Genomic DNA, 22,570 nt, shown 5'->3' on the forward strand with positions numbered 1-22,570 from the left:
AATGTATTTTATTTATATATTTTATTTTAAAGCGGGGGTGGGGTTGGGGGCGGGACTAGAGGCGGAGTTGGGGGCGGGACTAGGTGGCGAGTAGATTTTTTGGTTGGGCGAGTAGATTTTTGGATGATTTGTCGAACACTGATGATAACTATATACAAATATATTCAGGGTCAATAGAAGGATCTTTCAAATGAACTATTCATCCCAAGGGCAGTAAAAAACAACACAGGGTCATCCCTTAAAGTTGGAGGGGAGGAGATTTCACCAGCAACAAAGGAAAGGGTTCTTTACAGTAAGAGCAGTTACAGTGTGGAATTCATTACCCATGGAGACTGTGATGGCAGATACAATGGATTTGTTTAAAAAAAAGTTGGATATCTTTTTAGATAGGAAAGGTATACAGGGATATACCAAATAAGTAAACATGGGAAGGATGTTGATGCAGGGAGTAATCTGATTGCCAATTCTTGGAGCCAGGAAGGAATTTTTTTTTGTTTGCCTTCCTCTGGATCAATAAGTAAGTATAGATATAGGATAAAGTATCTGTTGTCTAAATTTATCATAGGGTGAACTTGATGGACGTACAGTACGTCTTTTTTCAACCTCATCTACTTTGTAACTATGTAACTATGTAACTATATAATAGGTGTCCGCTTTTGAGCCCACTTAAGCCTTCATTTTTTTTCTTCTCACTTCACTAAGGCCAAAATATCCCGTTCCATCGCGCCAAGATTGTCTTCCATTTTTTTGCAGTGCTGCTTCACTGGAGAGAGTTCTACAGTTGTAGGTAACTATATATGTGTATATATACTGTATATAGGTTACAATGGGCCAATACAAAGTCTGAACAGTCATTCAAATTAAAGAACATAACAGGTGCATAGCTCACAATTATGGGCAAAAATAGTTAAAATAGTTTATTATATATTATTATTGTTATAAACAGTATAACATGCCTATAAACAGGAGAGTGAGAAAACAAATAAACTGACTGTTACAGTATTTAATAAATTCCCCTGGCTACAAAACCAGGACAAATCCAATGTAAAAGAACTGCACCCGATTGACTAAAGCTGAATTGCTTTCAATGGGATTCTTTATTGTTCTGTATTATATAAATATGGCTCGGTGTTTTCATGTTAGAGCACTTTCTGTGATGCTGACGGAGATTCTTTAACCTTTTGCGCTTATTAGACCCAAATGGCAGCCTGGTTGGGCTTAATAAATTTCCCCAGAAAAAGGCTTTTTCTGTAGAAGTGTAAGCCAATAATATTCCTGGTAATGATGATTTTAGTGATGATAGTAACAAATGTAGGGCTTTTGAAATAACTTTTTTTTTCTCCAAGCAAATGAAGATCGTTGTTCATATACAATTAAGATGATAGGATTAGATTGTGATGATAGGGGTAGATTTGGCTATTTCCAATCAAGGTTAAGCCCGCGGTTAAGCCCGCCATTAGCCCTACCTGTCAATAATGTGATGTAGTTATCTATGCATGTACAGTTTATGGTGGAACCAGTCTTGTTTCCGTGTACTGTTCCCACATTGGGTGATATTATTTTCTGTAGCCTGGTTTCAGCACTTCGGGAACCAGGGGTTAACTGTATGTTGAATGTTTAAAGGTGCAGTCCTTTGTGGGGAGGACTAGTATGCAAGTTTCCAACCTCAACACAGAGGACATCCTGGGCGAGATAAGGTGAGTGCCTTGGGACATTGTTGAGCGAGGCTGGGCTGTGGACTCACGTGTGGGGAAAGTGGCTCCCCACGGGGGGACCATTGTTCAGCCCAGACTCTGAGTTGCCAATCCCTTCAGGGGGTACTGGGAGGGCCATGGGACCCGTTGCCGGGACTGTGCCTGTAAGTGTGATTCCCATTGGCCCATTCAAAGGCCCCGTTCAACTTAAGCCCACCCTGTCGTCTGTCCTGGATGTTTGATAAACTCCCCTTGGATTGGTCCAGCGCAGACGAGCCGTCTGGGATTTGTCAGGCTTCCGTCCTCCATGTTGGTGGATGGACACCAAGGGCTATATCAATAGGAACCCAACTTTGATTCCAGAGATTTGTTGTGAAATACTCGGAGAGACGAAAAGGACACTTTAAATATCCAAGGTCATCCAAGGGTGTTCCGGAGACTTGCGAAGGAGTTTGGAGGGAAGTGACAGCGGCAAGTGCTGGCTAGCAGAGAGCAAAGCAGGGCTACTCCAACCATCAAGGACAGCGGTGCAAGTTGGGAACCCATATCGGGGTAAACTTCTGGATGGAGGTTCCGCACCTAGGGCTCTAGGTTGTTCCCTCAGTTGGGTGAGTTTGCGTGGGCCTTATATAATGGAGGTTGGTGGAATTTTTTTTCCAATAAATTCACTTTTGTTAAACTCTACAGTTCTGTCTAATGCATTGATCCCTGGTATAATTGTCCTGGTCTCCCGTAACATAGAGAATTCAATCTTTAAAAAAACAATTCCAGCAATGTTTTCTTCTTGATAAGACTGTCCAAATGTGTATGCATGTGTGTTTCTCCACATACTGTAGAGGAGATAGAGAGAACATACAGTAGTGCAAATAACTCATACAGCATCAGGGAAGATAAACTTAACATTGCCTAACTTTGGTTGAAATAGAAAGATATCAGCATAACATGCAATATAATGTAGTTTGCTTGAGAAGATATTGACATTTAATGAATAGGTATCATAGGTCAGGAAATATTATCAATGTCTACATCTTCAGCAGCCTCAGGTCATCAACAGATAAATGGCATTTCAAGATCATCAAATTAATACAATATTGCAATAGAAAAAAGAAACATAAGTGTGATTTCTAATAACGAATTATATGGAAATGGTGACCATGTTCTACCACCACTTACAAAAAAGTAGGACATATAGAAATAACGCGTAGTTACCATAAGTTGCATCTATATAATATATATAGCAGTAGGCTTTTGAATTGACATGTAATTCTTAGGCTGCGCTTATAGTGCCGGCGACAGCGACGCAAAGTCGCGGCAAAACAAATGCATTGCCGCCGTCACATGCGCTTATAGTAAGCGCGACGCGACGACACGATAGAGCGACGGATTGGTCGCGATCGCTGGAAGTCATCTCTACTTGATTTTCCAGCGACCGCCGCCTGACCGTCGTGTCGCGTCGCCATTGTGGCACTATAAGCGTAGCCTTAGTTCAATGAACATTTGTGCTCATTACTTTCTACCTGAGTTCACATCAAATGCATTGTCTGTTTCTTTAGCTGAATATTGGGCTATTTGGCAGATACATCTTGTGAGTTTAAATCTTAAATAATGTATAATCAACCTTTAGGGTTAAGAAATGACAGAAATTACATTTTGAAATCAAAGTTCTGTTTAAATGCTGAACTTCATTATTTAACATCACTGCACAAGGGGTTGCATGTGGCTTTCTTTTCAACCAGCTTTATGTCCATTATAGACTAATAAAAACTAATGCTGCTGGCTTTATGGTTTTTCCCACCACACGTACATTCAGTGATGGGTGTGATACCTTTTTAATAGATTAAATGAAAGCTTTAGGAAATTGCACAGGTATCTTCTTCGAGCCGGCAGTACAGATCCAATCATTTCATCTATGAAAACTCTTATGTTGTTCTAAAAGGTATCACAGTCACAACCTACTGCACTACTTCGCCAAACCTTGCCAGGACCACAACAGGTACTAGAAATTTGCAATGCACCCTTAATAAGTATCACATTTTCAGAGGTATAACAAGTACCATATTGGCCAAACAAGTTATAATAGGGGTTACATTCATGCATACATACATACATTCATACATTCATACATCCATGCCTTATTAGATACATATGCACACTCATATGCTGCACATACACAGGCATATTGTGATAGATGCAGGCATAAGAGACTCAGATATACACTTACATACAACACATGGCACTGACTCTCCCTGCGGCCGCACTCAGACAGAATCTCACTGCCTGCGATTTCTGGAATCTGCCAGCATTGCGAGAGTACTGGTCAGTTTGGATTTTGAAGGCCGATGTGGAGTCAGAGCCCACTGTGGATTCATCTGTGTAACCAGTGTCTCAATCTCAGTCTGTTAGTATAATCAGCAAACATTTGTGTACAGAACTAGCATGTAACTATATTTATGTTTCTGGTGGGAACTTAAACACTCTCCAAGCATTGTTGTGTTTCAAACCTCTCAAACAAGGTCATGCTTTCCCCCTCCTAACTGCACATTATTTAGAATTTCACAGACCTTGAAGTTAGTTACAAACATCTTATTAAGGACTTTAGAAAACATTGTATCATTATGCAAATTAGGCATAGCAGAGCAATTTTTTCATACAGACTTTCTCCTCTTTTCGAACGCATTATTGATCAGTTTGGGCACTGATTTTGATCCGCTAGGCCTCCTCTTCTTTTCATTGTGAGATTTAAGACAATGATGCCAATGACTGTTGGAAACATTGCTGCTACTTCCTGGCAAAGCTCAGCTGCAGACAGTCCAGTGCATCTGTTTCCAGTGCCAGTTTGTATCCCACTTCCCAGCCAACTTCTCTCATGTGGCAGAGATCCGGCTTGTTGCCAAGTAGGAACACAACGGGTTCAATACCTCTGAAATGTGAAAAAGAAAATGACCCCACAGCATTCTCACACTGGCTGTAGTATGGCTAAATCAAACAGATCTGTGCACAGCTCACACTATTTTAGACCAGATGGTGCAGAGTTAAGATGTCTATAAATGACAGGTGTGTAATTTGTTGCTTTTAGTAACATTTCAGAGTATTATTATGTTCTGTAAGACTTTCCAGTACTATGCAGCATGCCCCGATTAAACACGTACTTTCATATTCAAATCAATTGCATAAATTATTATTAGCATTGCTTTGCTGCTGTAAAATGTTATTAAATGTAGGGCTCGGTTTACTTAGCTGTGCGGCTCCCTGAGTCTGAGTCCCCGCTGGCGCTGAGCGCGCTCAGTGCTAGCGGGGACGCAGCCTGAGACACCTCCTAGCTTGCTTAGTAAATCTGATCAGTTACAGCCCTTCGGAGTGTCACACTTTACAATAAACCTAAACATCATTTAAGGCGAAACTATCTATACTGTAGTATAAACACAGTTACATTTTACACGGGGAAGTAGTATTGTATTGGTAAAATATACACAGTACCTTGTTATATTATGCATTTCATAATCTGAATTTGTCCCTGAAATGCATACTTTTTAAAGAGCATATATGTTATATTTTGATATTACATATCAAAATATACCAGCTACCCCACAATGTGCATTATTACATTTTGTCTTATAACGTTGTCTGAATTATTCAACATGTCTCATGGAAGTTCTGTAACAAAGTATGTTCTAGGGACCTGGCCACTGACTGAGCCACCTGTGCTGAAGCAGGGATATCTTGAAAACCTGCCTTGTTGGTGGCCCTTGGGGACTGGAGTTACCCACCCCTGCTGTATGAACTGTAGAATATTATTGCTTTGCTTACCTTTTACATGCTGTGAAATGAAATGCTCGCAGTCTGTGTATCAATGTCTCTGCAAATGTAAACGATGGTCTGACAGTGCTCCAGTTCACTGTTTTCACACTTAAAACAAGACGGTGATGTCTTACCTGTGAATACGGGTCATGAATTTCAAGATTTGTTTGCCTTTCATCTACATTCATTTGTTTGGTGTAGATATATTCTGTAAACACAACGCAATACATATGGTTTCTTTTATATTGTGGCAAATATAAAATATTTATAGTAAAATCATTCATTATGTATCAAAACTATTTTCTGTTTGGAAAACAAGAAATCCAAATAAATGATGAATGACAATGTACAATGTAGATAAGTAATTTCTATTTATTTCCCTCTCTCTCTTACACATGCTTTGGTGTTTATCACCTTCTCATATCTTCCCTGTGGCTGCTTTCTGCAGGTAATGATTGCATTAATACCAGAGGCAAATGCCCATCAGAGCCACTGGCACCTACAGTACTGTACCAACCCATGCTTGTGCTTTTGGTTACATTAAATATAAAACGTGCTGATTCTTTGAATACCAGTACATGTAAAAGATATTACCCAGCTTCAAGGAAAATGTCTTAATATATCTTAATAATAACCTTTATTTCTCCCAATGAGACTCGAATTGCTTCACAATTACAGTATAGTGAGCAGCACACAGACATTTTTACAGACACAGCCAAGATAAGCTTACAATCTATGATTTTGGAGTTGAAACTGGGATTGAACCAGGTTCCCCTGATGCAAACTCAGTGTAATTGTTCGCCAGAGTTAGGGTCTTTACTCACTGAACCACTCATTCTCATTTTGCTGGGTGGTTCCCAAAAAGTATGGAGATATTAGGTGCTGTGAGACTGTGGCAACAGTAACTGGCATTAGTGCATGTTCAATTTACAGTAACAATCCCCCAAAATGTACAAGAATCATGGTATACTGACATACTGTACACTGTGCAAAAGTGTTTGTTTTGATGTTTGGAAAAAGATAAGAAATATTAGAGGAGGGATGTGAGAGCAGCAGGTAATATTTTTGGTGCAAGTTAATAATCCTTTTGATAGCACCTTTCATGAAGAGTCAAAGCAATTATTTGCTTAAAGGGGTAACCCATCCAGGGACAAAAGTGATCTAATGGCACTAAAATGTTTAATGGGTTAGTTCTACAGTTTGACACAATTTTAATTACAAGATTTGACCTTCCTTTTGTTTATATGTTCTCAAAGATTTGATTTACACAAGTAAAGCTTTGATTCCAGTTAAATTAATGAAGCCTAGGTAAACTAACATTTGATAAATTGTCTCAAATGAACTCCTAATGAAAAACAAATATACTGCAAAAATAATGACACAAGACATTGATTTCTGTTGAAGAACTAATTGGTTTCCATGAGGGTTTGAGTCTTATTTCTAAGTATCCTATTCTAAGTATTTGCAGTATCCTAAAAAGTGATCCAATATTGTTACATTACTTAAAAATGTTAACTAACCTAATTAGTAGCATATGCAAATGAATATGCAATTACAAATAAAAATTATTTGGAATGATTTGCAATTTACCAGAATTTGACGCATATTCTCCCATGTTAACGCCTTGTTGGGAACAAATAGTTATTAGCTACTGTATGTGATCATTAATAAGATCATTAATATATTGTTATTAAAAGACAAAATATTGTTAATTGCGCTATATCATTAAAGTAAAACAACAGTAGCACGAAATGTATATAAATAATTGCAGTTCAAACAACATTTTAATTCAGTAACATAATGCATATTGGTTTTTAGCAAAAAAATTGATTAGGAATCATTTGAAAGTGACCATGAATATATGATATTGAAATGAGTCACGGAGACAATAATTAAAAGTTACCTGCTTCTCACACGGTACCTTAGCAAAAATGAAAAAGAGTAAGGTGTTTGACTGTATCCTATACATTACTTAAAGAAATGAACTGAAGTTGGATAATAAGTGTAGCCATGCCATCTGTGGCTACTAGTCTGCTTCCCTCCTGGCAGTAAGCCCTGGCACAAGCAGGCCTTGCCAGTAGTTGATATGGGGTGTCCCCTCCTTGTTGCTGCACTTGAGTGACAGTGTGAGGCGGTGACATCAGGCCTGGGCATGACCAATCATGAGTCAGACCTGGTGCCCTCCTCCTGGCTGTACTTAATGGCAGGTACCGCCCAAATTTAGCAGTGCCTTTCCCCACTTGAGGAAGGCACATCATACAGTGGAGAGGCTGATTATTGGGCCTTCTCCAGTCCTCTTCCCTCCCGGGGAGAGTTAGTGTGGACCATACCTCTCCCTCTGCGAGGGAGGTGGGGAAGAGCTAGGATGGCTGCGGGTGCCCTTGGCCTGTAGTGATGGTCCAGGGACCATCCTTCAGTTGTAGGTGAGAAGTACTGCTTTGGGCAGAAGCCTTCTTGTTACTGTGCTGTACAGAAGAGATAATAAACCGTTCCTGTTGTTATATCTCCTGCCTGGTGTGTGAACTTACTGGGGGGAGAGGTAATTGTTCTACCGTGGGAGATCACCTTCAGTTCCTGGAGCCTCCGACAGATGGAGGCGCTGCACTGCTAAGGAGATGTGGTGTATGAACTCCAGAAGCCTGTTCCTGTGTCCCCACTACCACCGGCAGACAACTCAACCCTCCTGTTACCAGCAGGTATCATGCACCACATGACCAGTAATTGCTAAATCTCCCACCGGGTGGGGGAAACACCGTTAAATAAATAAGAAATTAAGTTAAACAAATAATATTGCATTTTTTCCACTGATATACAAATACGTATACTGTACTTACCAGATTTTTCTGCTGTTTCACCGCACAACACTGCAAATGTAATATTATTTACAGACGAGACCATGAGTATTCTAAAGCTTGGCTTAAACTAGCCCGGTTACATTCTGGGTATGTGCTGGGTGTAACCTGGCTAGTTTAAGGCATTTCTGCATTGACTAATGACCCATAGGATTAACACAGCAGGGGTCCCTGGCAGTCCCATTCAGTTTGAATGGGACTGCCAGGGACCCCTGCTGTTAATCTGATGGGCCATTAATCAATGCAGAAATGCTGGGTCTAGTTTAAGGCATGTATCCAGCATGTACCTGGGTGTACCTGGGTCTTTTTGGCGATTGCCACTGGTTTGTGTTAGAATAACCGTGGGCACTACAGTATGTTTTTGTTCCCTTCAAATCATTTGAGATACTTATCAGTTAACCCTGTTGCATGATTATCTCTTTTTTAAGTTAAACTATTGTTCTATAAAGCCACAGAAACTAATTAACCAAATATTAGATATTTTAAAACATGTTCTGTTTCTTCTCTTCAAAACAAAGTTGCAATTTTTCTCAGGGGAATAGTCACTGCACACATCTGCACACATCTTATTTCCCTCGGTGGTATTTCCTACAGCTCTATACATTATATACTGTATACTCCTCCATTACTCCTATATATACTCCTCCATTACTCCTATATATACTCCATATACTCCACAGTATATACACTCCTCATTTCTTAGTAAGGACTTATATTACCTCCCTTCCCTGTTCCCAGACAACACTTCCACCTATAACAGAGCTTGGAGTCCTTATTCTATAAACACTGGCAGGGGATTGGCAGGAAAATAGGTAGGCCGAAACCGGAGACTAAATTTAGGTACTTCCCCAGACACACACACTAAGGCTGCACTTATAGTGCCGGCGACGGTGACAGCGATGCGAAGGTGCGTCAAAACAAATGCATTGCTGCCAATAGAAAGGCGGAGCGGCGGTGCGACGGCTTGGTTGCGATCACTGGAAGTCATCTCAATTTGATTTTTCCAGCAACCGAAGCCTGACGTCGCCGTCGCGTCGCCGGCACTATAAGCGTAGCCTAACTTATAACACTCCAGGATAACTTTATTCACTTACAGTACCTGCAGCAGAGGGATGAACAGGGAGATGGAGATGGAGCTTCACCCATGTAGCACGGTTTCCCCCCTTCCTCTGGGAGATGTTATTCTGCTACAAGGTGTGGTGCTAGCGTACTGTATCTGTGAGGATCAAGAGAGCTGGGTCATCTGCGATGTTGAGGAGACCAGGACAGACTTTTGATGATCACTGATGTTCTTCTTGGTACTTAGCGCCTCCAACTGTAGTGGGCTCCAGGATGTCCAGAGATCAGCCCCCCATTAAAGCACAGTTCTTCCTTCCTGTCAGGAATCGGCGTTCTCCTCGCTTCCCACACAGAGCACTCCCTCTCCGCAGGGAGCCCCTGGATACACAAAACAATCCTGCCTTACCGGTCTCCACAGCTCCTCGCCCCTGCCGCCGTCGCGGGGTCACTCCCCTCGGCGATTCCTCTGCTCAGCGCCGGGCGTGCCCACACCCTCCTGCACGCACACCTACACGCACGCCAGCCCCAGACGTTATGTGCATGCATTCCCATCTTACAGAGCACACGCCTAACAGAGCACTTTTAACCACTGCTTCTGCAGTGAGGCGTCGCCCCCAAGCATCACACAGTTCTATGCAAATCAATGATTACACTCAGCTGGGCTGTAACACCTCCCTCCTATCAGGGAGGACTCCTTGCAGTCCTCCAGGCCTGCCCCCTTTTCCCATTGGCCTGCCCAGCTTTATTATGCCTGTGCTTCCCATCACTCGTCGCTCGACATAGTTCTGGATGGAAGCATTTGACTATTCTCTCAGTGAATCCTCAGGTATTGACGCGGATTGGACGACTACCCACTCTGGCTCTCGACTTTGGCTCTACTTGGACTTCGTGACTTCTGGCATCCCTGATCTTGACAACGGCAATAACTACTCCTCCTCTACTACCGGTACGGCAAGTATTGTCTTCCTTACTATACCTGGCCTGGCAACAATAATACTCCGGACACGCTCCCTTTGCTGCGGGTGCGTGTATCCCTACGTCCCACCTCAGCACAGGGGACGGGTCTGGTCTGCGGGCAGCACCGGCATAACATTATGTCGAGCCCACAAGACGCAGACCAGACCGAACTACAGCAGTTTCTCTCTAATCTGCTTCAGGTAAACCAGGCCATGGCGGATCAAATTGTGGCACTTACACGCCAGGTCGCAGTACTCTCAGACAGGGTATCGACCGTGACACTGCCAGATGTAAGCCCCCACTCCGCAAGCGCAGTTAGCAGCTCAGATGTAAGGATTCCTCCTCCCAAGCCTTATGCAGGTGAACCGCAAGATTGTAGGGGTTTCCTAAACCAGTGTGAGGTGCAGTTTGAAATGGCCCCCCATCTCTACAATACTGATCGCAAGAAGGTAGCCTACATTTATAACCTCCTCACTGGCAGCGCCCTGGCGTGGGCTTCCCCGGTTTGGGAGTGACGTTCTGACCTTACCCAAGATTACCCGGCATTTAAAGCCGAGTTTCAACGGGTATTCGATTCCCCCGCTCATCGGGAGATGGCATCTGTTTCTCTCCTCCAGATCACTCAGGGACGGCGAATGGTGACGCAGTATGCTGTGGAATTCCGGGCTCTAGCAGCCGAGACTAACTGGGGACAAGAGGCTCTCGTCTCCGTATTCTGGCAAGGCCTGGCAGATCCCATCAAGGACGAACTCTCTCGCCAATCCAGGCCGGATCAACTGGAGGTCCTGATTGATTTGGCCGTCCGAGTGGATCAACGCATCCAGGTACGCCGCTCAGAGCGTCAGCGCACTCGCTTCCATAACTTTCAAGTTCCGTTCTCCAGTACTCTCAGCAGCACTCCTGCTCCCTCAAGTGCTACCACACCTCTTCGTCCTGCACTGAAGTTGCCAGAGCCAATGCAATTGGGGGTACAACGCATCCGCACACCGATACGGCAGTTCCGCCACGCCGGGGGATTGTGTTTCTACTGCGGATCCATGGAACATCTGGTTCGGGAGTGTCCATTGTGTCCGGGAAACGGGAATCACCCAGTGAGTACAGAGGGGCTCTCTCTGGGTGTAATGTCTCCACGTCCCCTTCATAAAAATGAACTCCCTAAGAAACTTACATTTCCAGTCTTCCTTTCAGGCGATAAGTTCAAGACTTCTACCGCCGCTTTCATTGACTCAGGAGCTGGAGGAAACTTCGTGGATCTAGAATTCGCCAGGGTTAATCGCATACCACTAGTGAGAAAGAAGGTTCCCATCGCACTCGTCGGTATCGATGGACGTCCTCTTACCCCGGCCCACATCTCCTTAGAGACGGCTCCCTTGCTTCTGTCTTCACATCTGCACAAGGAGACCTTAGTTCTCGATGCCATTCACGCTCCTGGGATACCCATCACCCTTGGTCTTCCTTGGCTACAGCTCAACAATCCTCTCATTGACTGGACTTCCTCCGCTCCAATTTCCTGGAGGCCGAGGTCAGGCGAGACTCATCAACTGCTGGCCAATACCTCTGTTCCCGAAGTTATTCTACCTTCCGTTTACCATCAATTCCGGGACGTTTACAATAAGGTACAGTCAGACCTCTTGCCGCCACACAGGAATTACGATTGTCCTATCGATCTAGTTCCTGGTTACTCCCTACCAAAGTCCAAGACCTACCCCTTGTCGTTACCAGAATCTCACGCTATGGATGAATATATCCAGGAGAATCTCAAGAAAGGCTTTATTCGTCACTCCAATTCCCCAGCAGGGGCTGGATTTTTCTTTGTCAAGAAAAAGGATGGGTCGTTGAGGCCTTGCATCGACTACAGGGGTTTAAACCACATCACTATTAAGAATCGTTACCCCCTTCCCCTTATTACCGAACTGTTCGATAAATTACAGGGGGCCAAGATTTTTTCCAAGTTGGATCTACGTGGTGCCTATAACCTGGTGCGCATCAGGAAGGGGGATGAATGGAAGACGGCCTTCAACACGCGTAGTGGACACTACGAATATCTGGTAATGCCTTTCGACTTATGTAATGCTCCCGCTGTCTTCCAGGATTTCATCATCGACGTCTTTCGTAAGGTACTCAATATTTTTGTTATTGTATACTTGGATGATATCCTTATTTTTTCCAAAGATCTCCAGGACCATATACGCCACACCTCCTACGTCCTTTCCCGTCTCCGTGAACACCATTTGTATGCCAAACTGGAGAAGTGCACCTTTCATACGACCTCTACTCCATTCCTGGGGTATATAATTTCTGGTGAGGGGTTTATGATGGACTCCGGTAAACTTCAAGCGGTCACTGAATGGCCAAGACCCAACTCTCTCAAGGCCATACAACGTTTTTTAGGGTTCGCTAATTATTATCGTAAGTTTATACGGAGTTTTTCCACCATTGTGGCACCCCTTACTGCGCTCACCAAAAAAGGAGCTGATCCTTCTGCTTGGTCATCCGAGGCCATCTCCGCCTTCGAGACACTCAAGGAAGCCTTTATATCCGCACCTATTCTCCGTCATCCCGACATTGAACTTCCCTTCGTCCTGGAGGTCGACGCTTCTGATTGCGGCGCTGGTGCCGTGCTTTCTCAGAGACCCACGCCCCAAGATAAGTTACATCCCTGTGCATATTTTTCCAAGAAATTCTCGTCTGCCGAGAGGAACTATGACGTGGGTAACAGGGAACTTCTGGCCGTGAAGATGGCTCTTCAAGGGTGGAGACACCTGCTGGAGGGGTCGAAAGAGCCGTTTACTATTCTCACGGACCACAAAAACCTTCTTTACATAGAGAACGCTCGACGCCTTGGTCCACGACAGGCTCGTTGGGCTCTTTTTTTTTCTCGATTCTATTTTCACCTGTCCTATATCCCCGGGACCAAGAACGTAAAGGCAGACGCACTCTCCCGAATACATTCTTCTGAAGAGAGGCCAGAGGAATCGTTGGAGACTATCCTTCCGCATGAGAGGATTCTCGCCACGTCTACTTTCAAGAATCTTGAAAAGATTTTGCACTCCAGAGACGCATCCCCAAGGACTTGGTCGTTCCCGACAACAAACTCTTTGTACCATCCAAATTTGTTCCAGAGGTCCTGTCTGGGGTCACTTCTCTAAATCTGCAGGTCATCCAGGTTTTAAGAAGACTTCTGATCTCATTCGTCGGAATTTCTGGTGGCCAAGGATGTCTCAAGATATTCTGGAGTTTACCCGCGCATGCCCCACGTGCGCTCAAAGCAAGACTCTCCGTCAAAAGCCTCAGGGTTTTCTGTTACCCCTTCCAGTTCCCGACCGCCCCTGGTCCCACATTTCTATGGACTTCATCGTGGAGTTGCCCAGGTCCAGAGGAATGAACACTATCTTGGCGGTTGTGGACAGGTTTTCGAAGATGTCCCATTTCATTCCACTTAAAGGATTACCCACCTCCCCCGCCCTTGCTGATATCTTTACGGAGCAGATTTTCCGGATTCATGGGATCCCTTCGTCCATTGTTTCTGACAGAGGTTCTCAGTTCGTATCCAAATTTTGGAGAGCTTTCACAAAGAGATTGGGCATCTCTTCTTCCTTCTCTTCCGCCTATCATCCTCAGTCCAATGGACAAACGTAGAGAATCAATCAATCCCTGGAGAAGTACCTGAGATGTTTTATATCCGATTTCCAGGATGATTGGGCTCAACTCCTCTCTTGGGCAGAGTATGCCGTCAATTCTGCAAAAAATGAGTCCACCCGGGAGTCGCCCTTCTTTATAAATTATGGGTTCCACCCTCCCTGTCTTCCCATCCCCAACATTCCTTCTGGAGTACCAGCCGTAGATGAACGCATTTCTTCCCTCCAAACCGCATGGTCCAGGATTCAGTCTACCCTTCTCAACTCCTCCCGCAGATCAAAACTACAGGCCGATCGTCGTCGTCGTTCGGCGCCCAGTTACAAACCAGGGGATTTGGTATGGCTCTCCTCTAGGAATATCCACCTCAAGGTACCATCTCCTAAACTGGCACCTAAGTTCCTGGGACCCTTCCCTATTTGTGAACAAATCAATCCTGTGGCATTCCGGCTCCAACTACCACCCAGTATGAAGATTCCCAATGTCTTTCATGTGTCCCTCTTAAAACCATTTATCTCCAGTCACTTCTTTCCGGATCAGACTCGTAAACCGGATCCCATTACTGTACAAAATAACGAGGAATACGAAGTTCACTCTCTTTTGGATTCTCGCCTATCCAGGGGTCAGCTCCAGATCTTGGTGCAGTGGAAGGGCTTTGGCCCTGAAGAGAGATCCTGGGTACCTTCAAAGGACATTCATGCCCCGGCCCTTCTTAAGTCCTTCAGGAAAAAGTTTCCAGAGAAACCGTTCTTGGACCGTCCTGAGTCCGTTCCTGAAGAGGGGGGTACTGTCAGGAATCGGCGTTCTCCTCGCTTCCCACACAGAGCACTCCCTCTCCGCAGGGAGCCCCTGGACACACAAAACAATCCTGCCTTACCGGTCTCCACAGCTCCTCGCCCCTGCCGCCGTCGCGGGGTCACTCCCCTCGGCGATTCCTCTGCTCAGCCCCGGGCGCGCCCACGCCCTCCTGCATGCACGCCTACACGCACGTCAGCCCCAGATGTTATGTGCATGCATTCCCAGCTTACAGAGCACACGCCTAACAGAGCACTTTTAACCACTGCTTCTGCAGTGAGGCGTCGCCCCCAAGCATCACACAGTTCCATGCAAATCAATGATTACACTCAGCTGGGCTATAACACCTCCCTCCTATCAGGGAGGACTCCTTGCAGTCCTCCAGGCCTGCCCCCTTTTCCCATTGGCCTGCCCAGCTTTATTATGCCTGTGCTTCCCATCACTCGTCGCTCGACATAGTTCTGGATGGAAGCATTTGACTACTCTCTCAGTGAAACCTCAGGTATTGACGCGGATTGGACGACTACCCCCTCTGGCTCTTGACTTTGGCTCTACTTGGACTTTGTGACTTCTGGCGTCTCTGTAACACGGCTTATACCTTCGACCATCCGCAACTCTCCAATCCCTGATCTTGGCAACGGCAATAACTACTCCTCCTCTACTACTGGTACCGGCAAGTATTGTCTTCCTTACTATACCTGGCCTGGCAACAATAACACCACACTCCGGACACGCTCCCTTTGCTGCGGGTGCGTGTATTCCTACGTCCCACCTCAGCACAGGGGACGGGTCTGGTCTGAGGGCAGCACCGGCGTAACACTTTCTGCCCAGGGACTGACATTCAAACAGGAGTATGATGAAAGCAAAAGGGATCTTTATTCAGCATTCACTGTAAATCTTCTTTACAGTGGTGCATAGGGTCATCAGAGGATACCAGGCCTCTGGATGGTGCTTGCTCTCCGAGTCTGGAGCATCAGATCTTACAGGCCCAGCCAGCTATGAGGGCTGGCTGGCCTCTCTCTCTCCCAGCCGGGAGGAGAAGCTCTACCTCCCATTCCTTAGAAGGAGGGGAACAGACTACTGCAATTTGGCACTGCCTCTCTGAGGAACCAGAAGGGGAGGACTCAAAGTCTGCACCTATACCTGATAAGCTATACACAGGCCATGAGTCACCACCACACTTCTGTCGCTCAGAGAAAGCCCACAGAATGGCCTGTCACAGCCTAGATAACTAAGGACTTGCGTGACAGGGGGAAGAAACAGGCAGAGTTGACTAACCATGTTACACACACTATGTGGCCCTCAGGTGTGTCTGGGGTATTGATACAATAAGGACCATTAACGAAGATCTATGGAGGGCAAGCGTGGTGCTAATTTCAGCCCCTATATTAAAGTTCATGCAGTTAAAAAGATTTTAGTTGTATCTTTGGATTGAGCTGTTTTATATCTATATTCTAATTCAGAAACTTTTTTTGCCCGGCTATACAAATCCATACGCTTAATCCAAAACTCACCAGATTTGGCATGCTATCTGATGGTGTCAAAAGGAACAGTGTTGGTGGGGGTTTGGTATGTTTGGCCCATAGTTTCATATATCATAGCATATCCATATTGGTCAGATTCCTATTGGGTTATATATTTCAATTTTTGATGGGAAGCAGCGTCTGAATTAACAAAGTAACCATAGAGTTGAGATGTGAGCTTTGATGTACTCACAGTACTTGGTCATAGGTTCTTGAATTGAGTTAGCGGTAGGGATCGACATACAGTATCTTGGCATAAAACACTTTTAGTTGCAGATAATTGGGAATTCTTTATTAGAGAGGTTTTTCTTTTTGAAAAAATTTGAAAGATTTAGAGATAAAGTAAGGGTCTATGTCTTTGATTCTTTAGATGCCTACCCTTTCCTAGCTGTCAAAGACGTTCCATTTTAAGCCTGGCAGAAAGCCCGGATTACCAGCAAGGTGGGTCATTACGGAATTATGTGATGTGAGGGAGGATCTATTTCCAATCGTGTGTCATAGCTTCAGAGTATGTGCTATTGTCGAGAGAGTAATTTTAGCTTGAGATCTACAGGATGGACCAGAGAGGACATTAGGGACAGCCATTGCCTAAATTCTGGATTAGAGTGCCTCTGGGACAGTTGGCTTGACTGAGCTGCCCAATAGTAGGAAAGCAAGCAGGGTAGCGCAAGGCCTCCAGCTTTATTCGCTAATAGCTGTCCAATCAGTGCTTAATACAATACACAAGTGTCATTCCCATTGGCTGAAAAAATACTCAGCCGGTGTACTTAACTAGTACGTTAGGAATTGATAGACCAACCCCCTGAAGAAGTGTCGCTCTGACACGAAACGTGTCGAGGTGAGGACACAGGCTGCGACATAGGGTTCGTGACTCCGAACTCCGGAAGCTGCGCACACATACACCCACGAGGGCGCCATTTGGAGAATTGGTTTGGCTGAACTTTATCAGGTAAGCCCTTACACTCCGTTCTATATAACACCCGGGACACGATACGAGGGCCTTGGATCCATTGAGGCTCGCCTTCCCTTGGTGTTGTGTGTTTATTTGGATGATGTGATCCGGTTTTTTTTTTAAAGTGTGATGTACATGTTTCCTAGTGTACATATAAATTGTGTTTAACTGCATTATTTTGTCTCTGTGACTTGTCTTATGTGCCCCTTTTTGGTTTTATTTGCATGTGGATATTGCCCCGCTGATCACAGGAGATTGGGAGCTGCAGGGAGAATCACATAGGCTGTGAAGAGAGGGGAAGTTGAGGACAGCGCACACTTTTTCTTGTTTAATACTATAACATAACACACACATAGAAAGAAAAAACATAAACATCACTTGCATGGACTTTCCTTTCTTCCAGGAGCAGCTCCTGGCTCCCGTCCTATTGTGATAATTCACTCCTCCCGCTCCGCCATATAATATATCCTTCAATTTATGCCAGACCAATAAGCTTTTGGCTTTTCTAACTACTTGTTAGGCCTTATTAACCTGTTATACCCGTTACCGCTTCCTTATAATATTAATAATAATTGTTTGTTCTTATATAGCGCTGCTAGTTTTTACGTAGTGCTTTACAGAGACATTTTGCCGACATAGTCCCTGCCCCATAGAGCTTACAAACTATGTTTTTGGTGCCTGAGGCACAGGGAGATAAAATGACTCGACACCGGGAATTGATTCAAACTCAGTGCCAGCCAGTGTCTTTACTCACTGAGCTGCTCCTTCTCTCCTATAAACATATTTAACTGCTGCTTGTATTAGCATCATTTTTTTTATATATAACTACTGTACTTAGTTACTTAACGCACCTAGCTTGGCCTTGAACTTTGGCCTTCCCCAATAACTGTTAACAAGTTAATTCTTCAATTCCCCTCTATTCCACTAACTTTCCCCCTCTTTCAATCTTTTATCTCAGGATACCCCAAGAAGTACTTTTAGCCATTTGCCCCATTCCAAGTCCTCAGGATACTTAAAAAGCCCCAGCACTCTCTTCCTCTGCGTTGTTTTGTTCTCTTGCTGACCTTGCTCCTTTTGGGGCTTTCGTTGTTCCTCCCGTTGCTCCTTGATTCACCCCAGCGCCTTTATCTTGTGCCTGTGCTTCGGGTCTCTGTAAGAACTTTTCCGCTTCCTCTGCCGTGTTGAACACTCTTGTTCCTGCCTCCGTGAAGACTCAGCGTGGCAGGGTAGCTTAGTGTACATGTTTTGTTGCCCTTAAAGAGAGCGCTGCACACCTTGCTGAATTCCCTCCTTTTATCTGACACCGCTGCCGAATAGTCTTGGAATAACAGGATCCTATGTCCCTGAAAGATAAGGCTGCCATCACTTTTATATGCCCGTAGCAGGTTCGCTTTTTCTGCAAAATCTAGGACTTTTGCCATTATTGCCCTGGGTCTGTTTTCTTGCCCTGGTCTGATCTGACCAGGTCTGTGGGCCCTCTCCATCTTCACCTGGGCTCCACCATTTGCAATTCCCAATGTCTCCGGTATCCATTTGGAGCTAAAGTCCATTCATTGTATTGGTTTCACAGACTCGGGAATCCCAACAATGCGCCAATTACAGTATTTCTCTGTGATCTATTTTCCTGATCATCCAGTTTTTCCTCTAGGGAAGGATTCTTTCTTTTTACGGTCTGCATTTCTAGTTGCAGTGCTGCAGAGTTTCCCTCCAGGTCACGCACTGCATTTCTAGTTGCAGTGCTGCAGAGTTTCCCTCCAGGTCACGCACTGCATTTCTAGTTGCAGTGCTGCAGAGTTTCCCTCCAGGTCACCCATTCTATTTCCAGCCTCCCCTATTCTGCTGCACTGGGAGGTGAGTTCCCCTTTAAGATACTCTATGGCTCTCTGCAGCTTTTCAATCCGTTTAGTTGGAGTTGGCGAGATTTCCCTCCCCACAGCTCTGGCCACCTCACTATGCTCTTTCTGCTCTCTGTGTCCCTCACTCTCGTGTGGTTCACAGACATACTGTTGATTCTCTGCTCCATGAGGTCAGCAGCCATCTTGGATTTTCCATTTTTCTTCTCTGCCTTCTCAGGACGTTGCTGCTGCTTTGGAGGCATCTTGGATTTTGTTTGAGAAATATTTTTCCATCCATCTCACTCGGACCCTTTCCTCTCTCCTTGCCAGTCATTTTTTATTCAGGTTGGGACTGTTTTGGGTTATTACTAGCTGGGTTTCTGCAGAGCTCAGCACTCTGCTTTCACTTTGCCCAGCACCAAAACAGAACCCCCCTCGATTTTTTGGGGGGTAATCTGACTTAAAATGCTAAGGAGCCTCACCTCTAGATATCGCTACTCCTCTGTTGCCTTTTTTTGTGTGCATATTATTGCCTTTTTGGCTGCGATCTGGCAGAGCCTTCACAGAGCTCAGTCTTCTGCTGCTGCTCTGTCTGGTCCATACTCTGTCTGGTCCATACCGGAAGCCGAAACACATGTTTAAGTCAGTATTAATGAATGATATTGACCTGTCACTTGCACAGTTTGTATGGTCTTTGCCCTCATTGTGAATAAGGGAAATAGAGGCCTGTAACATGCTGCTGGGAAACGGAGAGTTTGTGACAATGGAATTATAGAGTCGGAAGATGGGGAGCAAGGATTCAAGAACATTTTTTAGAATAAAGATTTGAAAAACTGTCGGGGCCTTTGCGAATTTTAGGTTTTTAATTACTAGGATTAGTTCCTCCACTCCTTTTCCTAAAACATTATGTTGGCACTATATAAATAAAGATATACATAAATACTGTACATTAAAAATGGTGTTTTTAACAGCGCAAAGAGAGAACGGTCAGTTAGAACCATTGGCCACCTTATTCATCAGATCTTTCGTTGTGTGATTTTTATTTTTAGGGGTACACGTAAAGTAAAGTTTACCTGAACAACCCACACACGCTGGAGGAACTGGGAGAAAACCTAAAGTTTCGTGTCGCAGCAATGTTAGCCGATGAACTTGAGAGAGTAATTCAAAACAGGATGAATAGAGCTGAAAGTCAGTGCAACTAAATGGAGGATATGTCCAGCATGGTTATACATTGATTAGGAAAAAGATGCAATTGCATAAAAATGGGCAAAATATCAATTTTCTAATAATTTGTTTGGTAAATACATTATTTAAAAAAAACTAATGTCACATGAGTTGACCAATATGACCTTTACCTTGGACATGTGACCTTCCACATTTTGATCATGTGACCTGCCATGGGAAAAAACATTGTTTTCTTGAAAAAAAAACCTGCAAATTTCTCGTTTTTAAAGTATATATTCTTTTTAAACATTAGTTAGCCATTAAATGTATCACTTCTGCATTACCTTTGTTCTTCTTTATTTGAAAATACCTTCTTTCTTTTTCCTCTGCAGGCTGACGCGGTAGGTACCATCCTTTCCTTGTATTATTGATTCATGCATCATGAATGGGATTTGGATCTGAAAAATAGGTGACGTGTGCCATCTAGTGGAATTATTGATTTTCACATGTCCTCTTAACCCGGATACTGGTTGAAAGGATGTTGGCAGAAGTCTACTGTACAGTACATACAGTATGCACCGTTCCATAAAAGGAATCTGAATTTGATACACTGGCGACACACTTTATTCGAGCTCGGCTAGTCCCACGAATTCGGGTATACCCGGGTGTATTGAGGTTTGTGACTGTTTTCTGCCCGAGTGCATTGGGTTATTTTCCAGGCAGGGATTGAAGCATTTTATTCCCGCTGGCTGCAATACTGCACAGTATATATATATATATATATATATATACTGCATTACAATTCATGAATTTATGCCATCTGGTAGACACGCGAAGCATTGCAGCCTATTAAATCCTAATCATTATCATTTAACAGATCAGCCGCCCGTCAGCCAGGCATGAACCCAGGCTGGGAAGGCAAACGCAACGGGGCTTGTCAGAGGTGAGGAGCGGCGCATTCCAGGTATCTGCCAGGTACATACTGGGTATTTGCTCGAATAAAGTGTGTCGGTGCAGTAGTTACAAAGTAATACTTAAGCTTCTTATTGGGCGAATATATAATTATTTCTTTACAGGTATAAATAAAAAATATTAAAAAGCAATGTACATCCAAATTGAATATAATGTGTTACTTTATATGTAATATACTTTATTTTATATGTAATATGTTATAACCTGTATTGCTGACTCCAAGCCGCACAGGAATACTTTATGTAAATACATTTGTGAAAGAAAGAAATGTTTGTGTATACTGTAAGTACAGTAGTAATGGAATGAATCTCGTTCAGATTCTAAGTGGGTAGTTTAGCGAGCTTTGTAGATATTACAGTATACGTTGTAAGGGAATACTTTAATAATAAAGAGCTTTTCAGAGCTATATCGTTCACCTTCCACTGGAGGACCTTCTCGTGTGATCTCCGGCATGCCTAATTCATGCAAATGGAGAGACGTAGGCCTCTAGTTAATATGTTGTGGAGTTCTTTTCCCTGTACCCAAAAATACATAAGTCTCATTCAAGAGAATAGGACTTAAAGCTTCCAGAGTATGGGGAAGACAACTTAACTGTATGTTGAATTGGGACCATCAAGAAAGAGCACGTGAACAGATATTGCAATGTAATTTACCTTTTTGATACTTCTAGTAAGAGGTTCACATAATGCTTTATATCATTAAAGAACAATGTAGTGTAAACCATGCTGATAAAACACTGATATGTGATTATACCAATGTAATATCATCTCAAACTTAAAAGAAATACTTACATTTTATGCACATTTTCATTCAAACTGTTCCTTAACTAAATAATAATTTCCTTTCCATCACGCAGTTTCTCCCTAGCGTTCCCCTCTGACTTTAAGATTAATTAAAATAAATATCAAGTACTGGTAAAATGATTAATAAATGATACAATTTACATTAGATTGTAAGTGAAGGAAAGCCCCCTTCTTCCCTGAAAATACAGCAGATTCCAGCTGGGGGATCTGCATACTAATTACTGCACGAGTTGATCACAAAGTTTCAGAATTCAAGAGTGAAGAGTTGATCTGAAGACTCAAGGCAGCAAAGTAAGCATTTTAATTTTTTATACTCCAACAGTTGTAAATCCCCAGCCTTGCTGCCATGGAACGTTATTGAAATATCAAATAGAAAATATCTCCTTGATGTGTTCCCTTCACTTTAGTATTTTTTGATCTTGCCAAGTAGTTAAAGGCACTTAACTTCAGAAAAACATGAGGGTGTTTAGTTATTATGAATTCTCAGTTAGCAACAATTGTAACTTGCATTTTAACCTCTCCAACACAAC

The 22,570-nt window shown here is 43.7% G+C and overlaps 1 protein-coding gene across 1 annotated transcript; it reads right to left on the reverse strand.

Annotated features, from left to right (window-relative positions):
* Positions 1-4,056: 4,056 nt before the first annotated feature.
* Positions 4,057-19,364, reverse strand: RERGL (RERG like). Its single transcript, XM_075599210.1, is given in 5 exon segments — positions 4,057-4,419; positions 4,422-4,517; positions 4,520-4,670; positions 5,627-5,700; positions 19,271-19,364. Coding segments are annotated over 5 exon segments (495 nt in total). The 3' UTR covers positions 4,057-4,339.
* Between the last annotated feature and the right edge of the window lie 3,206 nt (positions 19,365-22,570).

This window comes from Ascaphus truei, chromosome 5, assembly GCF_040206685.1.
Source record: "Ascaphus truei isolate aAscTru1 chromosome 5, aAscTru1.hap1, whole genome shotgun sequence".
NCBI classification, from domain to species: domain Eukaryota; kingdom Metazoa; phylum Chordata; class Amphibia; order Anura; family Ascaphidae; genus Ascaphus; species Ascaphus truei.